The sequence below is a fragment of the Mus musculus genome, chromosome 9 (assembly GCF_000001635.26).
Source record: "Mus musculus strain C57BL/6J chromosome 9, GRCm38.p6 C57BL/6J".
NCBI classification, from domain to species: domain Eukaryota; kingdom Metazoa; phylum Chordata; class Mammalia; order Rodentia; family Muridae; genus Mus; species Mus musculus.
Window position 1 is genome coordinate 123,537,258 of NC_000075.6, and position 13,516 is coordinate 123,550,773.

Below are 13,516 nucleotides of genomic sequence, written 5' to 3' on the forward strand. Positions count from 1 at the left end.
CAATACAAGTATTTTTTTTTGTAATTACGAATTTTTCATCAATTTTTGATGATGAAAAGTTTGACATTGCAATGTTTCTACTTTGACTTTGCAATCAAGGTGAGTTTTTTGTTTTTTTTTGTTGTTGTTGTTTTGTTTTTTTAAATTATTGCAAAAAAATCTCTAATTTTTATAGTCTTGTGTTGGGTCACATAGTAGCTAGCTAACTTGAGATACATGTGTGCCACAGATCTGATACATTCTTTATCTTGTTTTCCACGAAGCCTACATTTTGTGTATTTGCCAGTTGAGAGTGCAGAATAACCTGATGATAGGAACCTTAATTTGAGAAAAAAATCCTGGCAGAACTTGGCTTTAGTCGTACTTTTTAAAAATTAATTTCTCATTTGAAAATATAAAATTTCTCATCAGAGATGATACTAAGGGAGGAGATAGGGAGAGAAAGGGAAGGGAAGGGAAGAAAGAAGAAAGATTAAAAAAAAAAAGAGAGAGTAGACTTGTTTGAGATGTGAAGCCCACTGTTTTGCTGTGTCCTGAATGACCTAGAAGTCTTATCTTAATTTACAGTTTGATTTCTGAGTATATTAAATAAACATTGTTATATTACTAGTAAGATTTTTGGGGCTAGGATAAAAGAAAATATTTAAAATAGTTTACTCTGTCACTAAGCCAATAAAAACATCCAGTAAAGACCTCATAAAAGAAAATAATGCAGATGTTTGCTGACTAAACATTCGCTGCCACCCTCCCCCACAAAAGGATTCAACTTTTACCTTTCTTCTCCTATGAGTAAAACCAAGCCAGATAGATTCAGGCCAGTGCCTTTGTCTGCAGAGTGGCCACAGATGAAGACTTAAAATAAAACAGCAGTGAAAAAAATTACATCGCAGAATAGTTAGTTATTTTTGACTATAAGTACTTGATTTTTTAAAAATCTCATCAGCTTTTGAAATGAACTCTAGGGAACATAAAAACTTACAGGACAAACTTTACTACATAAGGCAACTATATGTCAGATCAGGGTTAAGTCAGGTTAATGAGTGGTAGGAAATGAACAGCAGGAGAGAAGACAGCAAAGCGAATGACACTGCTTCTGTGACTCGTAGGCTTCTAAGTCACGGCCCCTGCCTGCCAGTTAGCTGACATCGTTGTTTGCAGGCCAAGCCTAGGTAGCATTTTTACATAAGCAGACTTTTAGTGATATATTTCACCTGATTAAAGTCCAACACCAATAAGCAAATATGGCCCTGATACTTCCCAACCTCTCAAACAGTAGAGTAGACCACTGCCCATCTTGAGACTCCCTTCCTCTTGCACAGTAGAGTGGACCATTTGTCAATTTTTGCATCTAGGCTTTCTTCCATACAAATTGGTGCAAGTTTTCAATACTCGATTTTTTTTTTTTTTTTTTTTAGGCAGGGCCTCACTGTGTAGCCTGGCTGGTCTGGAACTCACTATGTAGATCAGGCTGTCCTCAAACTCATAGAGATCCTCCTGCCTATGCCTTCTAAGTGCTGGGATTAAAGGCATGTGCCACCATACCAGGCCCAACCTTACTTGATTTAAACCAGGTAGATTTTGTGTTCACAATCCTAAACATGTGTTTTGTTTATAAATAAGAAATAAGAGAGAATATTTTTGGTGATATTATCATAGTAGTTGCAGGGCAGTATCTATTGTTTGATCCCTGAGATTACATATTGAATAATCATTGTTGTATTACTAATGACAGGAAAATGCCACTGGAGACTTGGGGAGCCTAATGTTGGTAACAATAAGAGGCAGCACGGTAGGTTGGGGTGTTTCTTATTTATCTCACCAAGTGAGCCCAAGAAGGACCATTTTTGCCAGCCACAGCAGTCCTTCCTGTAAATGGTCTCTGTTCACATCTGTTCTGCCACTGTTTACTTTGCATGGATCACAACAGTAGCTCTCTGCTCGTAATTAAAAAAGTGTCTCTCCCCCCCACCTCCACTCTGAATGGAAGTGGTACAGGGAAAGTCCCCTGCAAGTTGCTTGAAACCAACTTGGCAGGGACTACTACATTGGTAGCCAGAGCAAGCAGTTGTGGGCCTAATCTAGCTTCCCTAAAATGCCCAGGGAGTTTTCAAAATGGTCAGTGCTGCTATAAGGGCTTTTCTGATGGCTGATTAACTAGCATAACAGTTTTTTGTTTGTTTTGTTGTTGGTTGGTTGGTTGGTTTGGTTTTTGATTCTTTGTTCTCAAGACAGCCAGAGCAGCAAGTGAGAGTCACTGCAACTGGCAATTAGAAAGTCGGATTACCTCCTTTCCCCAACATCTTTGCTTGTTTACAGGAAGATGTGCTTAGGGAAGAAACAAAAACTTAACGGATTTATCATTAACAGTGAGTAAAAAAGATTGTGCTTTAACAATGTTTAGCTGTATTTATCTGTAGTGTCCCAGGGAGAGGTACCCTAACTCTCATTTGGCTACTTGTGGGCACATTCTGGCCAAGGCTTAAGGTGAATGTTAATTGAGTTCTATAGGAAAAACTTTTATATTGTGTTGTTCTATTGCTGCTTTACCAAATTATTATAAACTTCGGGATTTAAAACAATACAAATCCTGGTTAGTTAGTTTGCTTTTTGTCAACTTACACAAGCTGGAGTCACTGGGAAGGTGGAAATTCAGTTGAGAAAATACTTCCACCAGAATGTTTTGTTAAGTAAGTCTGTGGTGCATTTTCTTGATTAATTATTGATGTGGGATACCCAGCCCACTGTGGTCAGTGCCACCTCTGGGCAGGTGGTTCAGAGTAGAGTAAGAAAGCAGGCTGAGCAAGCCAAAAAGCAGCTTTCCTACATAGCACATGTTTGAGTTTCTACCTTCAGGCCCTCCTGCCGTGGCTTCCTCTGGCGATGGACTGTAACTTATAAACCAGATAAGTCTTTTCTTCCTTAGGTTGCTTTTGGTCATCTTGCTTTGTCCCAGTAATAGAAAGCAAACATAGCATATATTATCTAACAGCTAAGATATCAACAGGCCTGTTTAGGAGGTTGATGGAAGAATTAATTTCCAGGCTCATTCACATTGTTGACCAAGTCTGGTCACTTGTGGTAGAGAAGCCAGTGTCACATTTCTTTAGGCTGTCAGCCTGAGATCAGTCTTAGTTTTAATGGTGCCTCTCTTGTCCTTGTATCCTAACTCCTGTACCTTAGGGACCATCAGTTGCTGGTTAAACCATTCTCAGGATGGGACTCTCTTTCCCCTCTGCCACTTTCCCACTGGTTTTTCTTGTCTTCTGCTTTTAGAGCTGGCATGATCATACTGGCTCTACTCCTACCACCTGAGACTTATTTCCTCCTTTTAAGGGTAATTAAGTCGTCTTAATTCCATCTTTAGGACAGTGCCTACTTAATAGGAAATAAGAATGTTAGGGGAACTTAGAATTCTGTCCACCATAGTTACTTTACAACTACCCCCCCCCCATAAGACTGTTATTTGTTTATTACATTTTGTCTGTGGTTTAATTGTTTAAACTTTTAGTTGTAAAGATGACTTCCTCCCACACCCGACCCCCCCAATAGCAGAGTATAATCTACATCTGCCTTTTAAAAACTGATTCTGTGCTACATTGTTAGAACTAGAGGCCTTTATTTTTCCTATATTCATAGTTTTATAAATATCAGATTTAAAAAAATATTTTTATGTGCATTGGTATTTTACCTGAATACATGTCTGTGTGAAAGTATAAGATTCCCTGGAACTGGAGTTACAGCTGTAAGCTGTCATGTGGAAGCTGGGAGTTGAACCTGGGTTCTTCGGAAGAGCAGCTTTCTTATAGAAGCAATGAGCTTGGTTCCTCCCCCATCAGTCACTAATTAAGAAAATGCCTTACAGCCAGATCTTATGGAGGCATTTTCTCAACTCAAGTTCCTTCCTTTTAGATAACTCTAGATTATGTCAAGTTGAATAAAACTAGCCAGCATAGATGCCATTGATCAGTTTTTGTAAGTTTTGATTTCCCTTGTAAATAAAGCTTGTAAGCCTGCTTTGATTGGACTGACTGTGGATGGCTGCTTGCTAGTACTGGGCTGGACTAAATAATTCATTGTTGGTTTTCTTCATAGTAAAGCAGCATAGGCAATGAGCCACATCTCCCTGTGCTTGTTAAAGTCTGGTGAGAAGAGCTTCTTTGTTAATTGATGTGAACCTTATAATAAAAATTGTGGAGTGTCTAGGACACTCAGAGTGAGAGACAAGATAGTCAGTGATAGCACTGGCCACACATGAAAGCATTTCACATGGCTTTTTCAAGTTCTAAGTTTGCTTATGCCTCAGAGAATGCAGTAAGATGTTCGTTCCACAGCACGTGTGTTTAAAAGCTTGAAAGACTTCTGGCATGGATGGACTCTAAATGATGAGGTTTTTTTTAAAACGCCATTGTTGTTTAGAGAGAACACTTTTTTCAAAAAACTTTATAAAGAAGTCTGTTTTTCAGGTTTACTCAAAATTTCTCTTGTGTTATATATTTTATTACCTGTCTTCGACTCCCCATGCTGGTGTAATGCTTAGCACATAATTTTTAAATGGACATTACTCAGTAAATGTTACACTGGAATATAGCTTATATATACATAAAATACTTTCTGTAGATGGAGCCTCAAGTTGAGGGAGGTCTGGTAAGTCAGTAGTAAAAATTAGTGGGGGCTTTTGGCTGTGTGTGTGTGTGGAGAACACTTGAATTCTGCCTGCATGGCAGCAGCCTCACTTCTCCAGTTAAGGGCTGCTTCATCTGCACTGTTTCCCACCTTTTTACTTCCTGTTCGTTAATTCTTCATATTTTCTGAATTAGTCCTTAATTATGCTGAATTGTTTGGCAGGACCTTGTGCAGACAAGGCAAGTACTTGTCTGCTGAACTGTATCCCTAGCCCTTTATATAACATCGTATTTACCCTGTAATAAGCTTATTAGCATCCTAATTACTGTGTAAATTCATAAGGCTAATGAACTTAGTAGTACCATCTATTTATTAGTAGGAAATTATGCTGCACTAAAACCCTATTGTAATAATTTTTTGTCTTGATTTTATTTGACATTTATGCCTGCCAATTTTTTTTTAGGCATATTACACCTGAAAAGTTTTATGTGGAGGCTTGTGATGATGGAGCAGATGATGTACTCATCATTGACCGAGTGTCCACAGAGGTCACCCTTGCAGGTACGTCTAGCCAGTCCCAGAGCATCCCAGGGAGATGCAGTGCTGAGATCCCAGTGATTAAGACTGTCATCTTAATGATGTCATAAGTGGGACATCATTATGACGCTCTTTGAGTGTCTTATTAGAAAGCTTAGTTCTTGCTGCCTCAATTAAATTTACGGGGAGGTGTTTTTTTGAGAAAGGATTTTGCTATATAGTCCAGGCTGTCCTAGAATTCATTATGTAGCTTAGGCTGACCCAGAACACTGGATCCTCCTGCATCTGCCTCCCATGTGCTGAGATTATAGGTGCATGTTACCATGTCTAGGTCAGAATTATTCCTGTTTATCTGTATTATGATAGGTTTGATTTCAGTATATAAACTCATTTCTAGAGCTAACACTTGAATGAGCGTGAAGATGTTTTTGCTTTAAGTATCAGAAGCTTTCACAGCTGCTTTTGGTTTTGTTTTGAAAAATTTCATAACTAAAAGTTGTAAATATTGCAAGCAATGTTTATTTTTTAATCTAATTTCATTTTTTGCTTCTCTTGGGTGTGAAAAATATTTTTGCTCAGTTGTGTTTATGGAACAATCTGAGTTCTGAAGAAATTAATATTAGTTTTGATGACAGTGTGCCAAGTAATAGCATATTAGAATCTCTTATTTCATTTATTAAACACCAAGTAATAGCATACTAGAATTTCATATTTCATTGGTTTAGTACCAGGATACTCACATTAGAATGTTATTTTTTTATTTTTATTTTTTTGGTTTTTCGAGACAGGGTTTCTCTGTGTAGCCCTGACTGTCCTGGAACTCACTCTGTAGACCAGGCTGGCCTCGAACTCAGAAATCCACTTGCCTCTGCCTCCCAAGTTCTGGGATTAAAGGCGTGTGCCACCAGGCTCAGCTAGAATGTTATATTTTATTGATTTAACATTTCCAGTTCACTTTCAGGCAGTTATATGTTTTTTTTTAAAGATTTATTTATTTACATGAGTGCACTGTAGCTATCTTCAGACATGAGAAGAGGGCATCAGATCCCATTACAGATGGTTGTGAGCCACCATGTGGTTTCAGGGAGTTGAACTTAGGACCTCTGGAAGAGCAGTCAGTGCTCTTTACCACTAAGCCACCTCTTCAGCTCTATATTTCTTATTTTTAAGAAAATCTTTGAAGGTGTACTTTTCTTTGTTTGTTGTTGTTTGAGACAGGGTTTTTCTGTATAGACTTGGCTGTTTTGGAACTTGCTTAATAGACTAGGCTAGCCTTGAACTCACAAAGACCCTCCTCTGTCTCCCGAGTGCTAGAATTAAAGGTGTGCACCACCACAGCCTGACTGAGGTCTACTTTTTTAATCCTAGCACTTGTGAGGCAAGGCAGGCTAATCTCTGTGCATTCAAGGTCATCCTGGTCTATATAATAAATCCAAGGCCAGCCAGGGTTATCTATTGAGACCTATTCTGAATAATGATATGGAGACCTTTATTAGTAAGCTTCTAGCACTGTAACTGAGCAGATTCTGAGCCATTTTAGCTCAACAGTGTTGGCCTGGTTACTTACCAGGCACTCGGGCCATTACCTTTCATCTTAGTCCTGGCCTGGCATCTCCTCCTTCCATGCCCTGATGGTGATTCTCAGGGTCCCATGTCACCATTTGAGACCCTTTCACTTCTCTGGGCATTGAAGTCTTGCCTTATCTTCTCATGCCTCGCTATTGGGTGTTCAGCTCTTTATTTAACCAATCAGAAGGTGATGGAGACCATTGATTACAAAATGCTAAGGCAGGAGATGCTTAACAATTCCAAAATCTGGCCTGTAATCAGATCTCTGCCAATTCAGAAATCAGCATTTGAATAATATAAGGATAATCTTTACACAGTGTACAAAAACATTACTCCAACAGAGGCTCTATCTCAAAAGATTTGAATAGCCAGAGTATGTATTTAGTAATAATGTTTCAGTAGGTAAAGTAAAATGTAAAAATATTTTCAGTAGATTAATAGGTATAAGAGAAATATAAACTTACTATATGTATGAGTAACTGGTTATTTTTATAAACACATTAGTTTTTCTTTGACAAAGGCCATCGGAGTTCTGTTTTAGGTTGATAATTAACATGTTCTGTCTCTTGTTTAGTCATTTCTCTTCTAGGTAGCTGATTCATTTTTACTCTTATTAATATACTTCCAGAGATATATTATACCACTCAACACTATTACTCCTTTACTCACTAGTGATATGAGCTACTGCTTTGTAAGTGTTTTAGTAAGGTATATTCTCAGTTATTTTTGGACTAGCAATGACTTTACTGTAGGTAGAGATTGAAGCTCCATTTTGGTAGACTGAAGTGTTATGGTCAAGACAGACTTGAAGTAAGGTGATAGTACCAACAGTCCTTGATGGAGTGAAATAACTTTGATGCAAAGTCAGTAATGGTGAGGGGCTGTGTCTCTTCCAGTTTCTCTTCACCAATAGTAATGTAGACTGTGGCCATAGAAAATAGATTATTTTTCTTCCATGAAAAACTAGCACATATCCTGAAAATTGCTACAGTTTTATTGTTATTTTGCTGTGGCCAATAAATCTTACCATTCTACCAGTAGTACATTTGAGTTTGCCAAATAATCTCAGTATATTCAGAACAAAATATTCTCATGAGCTGTTTATTGCTCAGGGACTCTTCTTTTTTCCCCCATCTTTTTTTTCATTTATAGATACAATCTTGCTATGTAACCTAGGTATCCTTGAACTTGATGTATAACTCACTCCTAGTTTTCCTACTGGTTATTACAGAATATTATTTTAAATCAGTTGAATTATTGAGCACAAACACAAATGGATCTTGACCATTTTTAGTATTTTACTTAGAATTAGTTATTTAAAATAAGAGAATTACTACTACCACTGACTTTAAGAACCAGGACTTGTGTTTACAGAAGTGAGATTCGGGTTGATGATAAGTTGAAAGAAAACTGGAAAAAAACGGAGCTTAATACAGTTTTTTAGCAACATAGCTCGGAGAACTTTGTGTTAGAGAGTGACTGCTTTCTTTTACTTTCCCTCAGAGTTCTGTTCTCACATGAGTGTGTGAGAGATGAATAGTGGTATTTGAATTTGAATCACCCAAAATAAGCTTGTTTGATATGGAATTCTTCCACCTGACGTTGGGGCATTACTATAAAATATGTTCTGTGAAACGTATTGGCTGAAAGTTGAACAATTCTGAAATGCGTTCTCTAAGATACAATTTTATTGAAAGAATTCAAGGTAGTAGTTGGCTTTTTGCCTGCCTATGCGCAGCGCACTGCTGTTAGACACGGGAGGAGGAAGCTCTGGCTTCCTTTCTTCACTTGACTCTCCTTCTATATGAAGATGAGACTCTTGTCTCAAATCCTTACTTCTACTTACTCTTTTTTTATTTGATATTTTCTTTATTTACATTTCAAATGCTTTTCTTTATTTACATTTCAAATGTTTTCCCCCTCCTAGTTTCCCCTCAGAAACCCCCTACTCCCTCCTCCTTCCCCCTGTTCACCAACCCACCCACTCCTGCTTCCTGGCCCTGGCATTCCCCTGTACTAGGGCATAGAACCTTCACAGGACCAAGGGCCTCTCCTCCCATTGATGACCGACTAGGCCATCCTCTGCTACATATGCAGCTAGAGCCATGAGTCCCACCATGTGTTTTCCTTGGTTGGTGGTTTAGTCCCAGGGAGTTCTGGGGGTATTGGTTAGTTCATATTGTTGTTTCTCCTAGGGGGTTGCAAATCCCTTCAGCTCCTTGGATACTTTCTCTAGCTCCTTCATTGGGGACCCTGTACTCTGTCCAATGGATGGCTGTGAGCATCCACTTCTATATTTGTCAGGCATTGGCAGAGCCTCTCAGGAGACATCTATATCAGGCTGCACTCACTGATAAGTGGATATTAGCCCAGAAGCTCAGAATACCCAAGATACAATTCACAAAACACATGAAACTCAAGAAGAAGGAAGACCAAAGTGTGGATAATTTGGTCCTTCTTATAGAAGGGGGAACAAAATACCCATGGGAGGAGTTACAGAGACAAAGTGTGAAGCAGAAACTGAAGGCATGACTGTCCAGAGACTGCCCCACCTGGGGATCCATCTCATATACAACCACCAAACCCAGACACTATGGTGGATACCAACAAGAGCTTGCTGCCAGGAGCCTGATATCGCTGTCTCCTGAGAGGCTTGACCAGTGCTGACAAATACAGAAGTGGATGCTCACAGCCATCCATTGGATGGAGCACTTCTACTTACTCTTATTAAAGGGATTGATAGTGCTTAGTCTCTGGCAACATTAGAAATCACCGACAGCTTATCTGATGAGGAAACTCAAGTATGTGTTTTTGATACCATCTTCTTTTACTATCACACAGACTTCTTTATTTTATGTTCTGCAAAAAATGGAGGTCTGATACTAATGAAAAATGATAGTTTTTATTTTTAGAATAAATTGTCTAAATTGATTTACTTGAAGTTACCGAAACTAGATTTCTATTTTGTTGGTGAGCTTTTCTATTTTTCTTTTTAAGTCAAAAAAGATGTTCCCCCCTCTGCTGTTACAAGACCAATATTTGGGATACTGGGCACAATCCATCTGGTGGCAGGTAAGAGAAAATACGCCATGATGAGCAAAGAAAGTAATTAAACAAATAACATTAGGTAATGAAAAAAGTGTTCTTCCTGTCATTCTTTAGATAAATCTCTAGGTTAAGTATTTGTCCTTAGTTTCTAAAAAAATAATATTCTCTAAACAGGTAAATTTATCATCCTGATGTATTCTTTTTAAAAGAAAGATTTCATGTTTGATTTTATTCTACAGTTGAAATCTCATAAATCTTTATAAATTCTGAGAACATTTAATGTTTGTTTGTTTGAGACAGGGTTTCTCTGTATAGTCCTGGCTATCCTGGAAGTCGCTATATAGATCACGCTGATCTGGAACGCACAGAGGTCTTCCTACCTCTGCCTCCCAAGTGCTGGGAGTAAAAGCATGTACCACCATGCCTGGCCCATTTAAAACATTTTAATACATTGATTTATCAGAGTATGCCAACCCTTAAACTTATACTGAAACGACAGCATATGTTACACTGTAATATTTGGTATGTGTTATTAAGAAGGTATTTGTTTGAGATATGGTCTTAATCTATAGTTATAGCTGGGTTTGAACTCACTCTATATTCAAGGCTGGCCTCCAACTCACTATCCTGCCTCTGCCTCCCAGGTGCTGGGATTATAGGCATAGACAACAAGGTGCATTTCCATCTGAATTACATTTTATTGAACTTTTTTTTTGTTTTGTTTTGGTTTTTCGAGACAGGGTTTCTCTATATAGTCTTGGCTGTCCTAGAGCTCACTTTGTAGACCAGGCTGGCCTTGAACTCAGTAATCCACCTGCCTCTGCCTTCCAAGTGCTGGCTTTTATTGAACTTTTTAAAAGTTTCTTTTTTTTTTTTTTTTTAAATTTCAGTCACAATGTTAGGTGCTGATTACAATAGATTTCAAATGTTCCTTTTCTTTTTGTAGTTCACAATCTAGTAATGGAGATATACACGTAATAAGATACTGTAGCACAGTATGACCGCTTCTAGGAAAGGGTTATATATAAAACCTCTGCGCACAGCAGTTGGAGGTAGATCATGGAACCCATAGATCATAACAATTAATCTGAGAGCTGGGATTATAGGTTGGTGGTAGTATTTGCCTATCATGTGCAAGACCCCAGCTTCTGTTTTCTATCTCACACAAGGAAGGGTGAGGGAACTGTGTTTAATGATCAGGGTAAAGATGATTGTTGTGATGAGCTGTAAAGATGAGCTGTCATAATGCTGATTTCTAACTACTTATTGCTCCTTTGTAGGGTCACAGTATCTAGGTAGGTATTCTGCCCCAGCACATTTGTGCACCATTTAGAGTAAAGAGGACAAAGGAATGGTGTCGAGAATTCTAGTATTTCAAAGAACAAGCTTGGAAAACAACAATAAGCAACAATAAGTCCTGTGTGCCTTGAGATTGACGGGAGAGAAAAAATATTTTCTCTCTACTCTCACCAGCTAAGCTCAACTCTTTGGCTATCGAAAGGTTTGCTTTTATCTTCTTGAGAAAAATACTGATTGTCCTTTTAATAGGATTTTTTTCTAAATGTATATTACTCTTTCTATTCATAAATTTTAAGAATGCTTTGAAAAATGGGCCTTTTATTGGAGGAGCTCAATGCAGTCTCATTTTTCCAGGCTTTAAAGTTGACATATAAGGGCTATTAATTTGTGTTTTCTGTTTGTTTTTGTGATATGCTAGGGCTCAAACCCAGGGTCTCACACATGCCGACCCATGGGCTCTACCACTGATCTTAATCCTCAGCCCCATTCTGTTTTTTTTTTTTAACATTTGCCTTTTCTTTTTCTCAGGTAATTATCTTGTTGTCATCACCAAAAAGATGAAAGTAGGTGAATGTTTTAATCATGCGGTCTGGAGAGCCACAGATTTTGATGTTCTTTCTTATAAGAAGACAATGTTGCACTTGACTGATATTCAGGTAAGACTTTAGTAGTTATTAATTGCAAGGCTCAAAAATGCCACACAGTAGGGGGTTGTAAAATGTAGATGGATTTCTTATAAGCCTAGTTATTAAACAATTTGTAAGTAAAGTTATTCTACTCTGTTTCTACCTATCCATGGAGATACTCTTTAAGGGACCGGAGAGATGGCTGCGTGGTTAAGAGCACTGAGTGCTGTGCCAGAGGACCCTGGGTTTAATTCTCAGCACCCACATGGTAGCTCACAACTGTCCAGGTCCAAGGGATCTGACACCTCACAAAGACACACGTGTAGGTAAACATCAATGCACATATTTTTAGAAAAATCATTAAAAAAGCAAATTTTAAAAGTTTATATATTTTGTTGGATTTATTTTTAAGTAATGAAAAATTTAAATTATGAAGTTCTTACAGAGAAAAAAGGACAAATAGAGTGCCCAAGCACTTCATACTTGCTGGGTGGTGATGACGCACGCCTTTGATCCCAGCACTTGGAAGGCAGAGGCAGGCAGATCTCTGAGTTGGAGACCAGCCTGGTCTACAGAGCAAATTCCAGGATAGCTAGGAGTACACAGAGAAACTCCCATGTTCAAAAACCAAAAATAAATAAAAATAAAAGAACTTAATACTTGGCCCTAGCCAACTATTCACTATAGAAAAATAAAATATTAGATACTTTTGAAATTGTTTTCCATTTCTTTTTTCTTCCAGAAGAAAGTTTTCTTCACTGTTAATCACATGGGACAGACAGACAGACACACACACACACACACTTTAGAGAGAGAGTGTGTGTGTTCGTGTGTGCACAGAACGTGTGCATATGTTTTCACATACTCTCATTTCCTTTGTCTACAGATGTCAGTCTCTTGGTTTAGTTAACACACAGTTACCTTTAACAACACAGTAACTGTTAAGGCATATCACCTGAGGAAGTAACTTTGCAAACATGAAAGTGCAAACAAACAAAAATGATAGCTCTGAAAGTGATTTGAAATTGGACATAATGATGGAGTCATGGAGTAGCTCGACTAGGGGAACATAGCAGTCACCAGTCTAGAGACTGGGAATAAAGCCAGAGGTTTAGTTACCCACTTATCACAGTGGAGTGGCTGGGATAGAAAGGAAGAGCAAGTGATAGCCACAACACACTTTCTGTTCAAGAAACTGCCAGAGTATTATATGGTATTCAGAGTGCAAAGAATAAAATGCCAAAAACTCCTTTAGACTTAGGAAAGTTGGTAACATTTACCAATGTCAGAGTAGATGACAATGATAAATGAAAAAGAACAATCAATGGGCAGGCACTGCTCAGGTTTCTTGATAATTTTTTTGAAGTAATTTTCTCTTTTTAGTTTTTATGTTTCTGATAGTTTGAATTATAAACTGAACCCAGCAGTACCTACTACTTGGTGTAGTGGTACACACTTGTAATTCCAGCACTTAACAGGAGGAGCCAGAGTTCAGGCCCACATGAGCTATATAATGAGGCTCTATGTCAGAGATGTAAACACATGGCTCATTAAATGCAATGCTAATGTTACTTTCACTGTTCATTTATAAGTTGTAATTGCTGGGGTTCAGGGATTTCCACACAGAGCATATGAACACTGATTTCAGTTAAGCAAGAATAGTTTATTGAGTGCATACCCCAAGAGTGATCAGGTCCACAACAAAGGACTTGTGAACCTAATTGTGGTCCTAATATGTATGCTCTTAGGGTAGGCTCTTTACAGGAAAAACCAAGTTCAGAAGGCAAGGGTGGAGGTACTGCATTTTGGCTAAC

General features: G+C 38.2%; 1 protein-coding gene across 3 annotated transcripts in view; it reads left to right on the top strand.

Moving 5' to 3' along the window:
• Positions 1-13,516, top strand: part of Sacm1l (SAC1 suppressor of actin mutations 1-like (yeast)) — a 62,848-nt gene that overhangs the window by 7,505 nt on the left and 41,827 nt on the right. For 2 of the 3 annotated variants that reach the window (NM_001357485.1, NM_030692.5), the window contains exons 2-4: positions 5,087-5,184; positions 9,727-9,801; positions 11,605-11,732. In NM_001357485.1, the coding sequence (NP_001344414.1) occupies positions 5,087-5,184; positions 9,727-9,801; positions 11,605-11,732 (301 nt within the window). Of the gene's footprint in view, positions 1-5,086; positions 5,185-9,726; positions 9,802-11,604; positions 11,733-13,516 lie in introns of those variants that run through there. The other variant, XM_017313703.1, reaches the window with a different exon arrangement.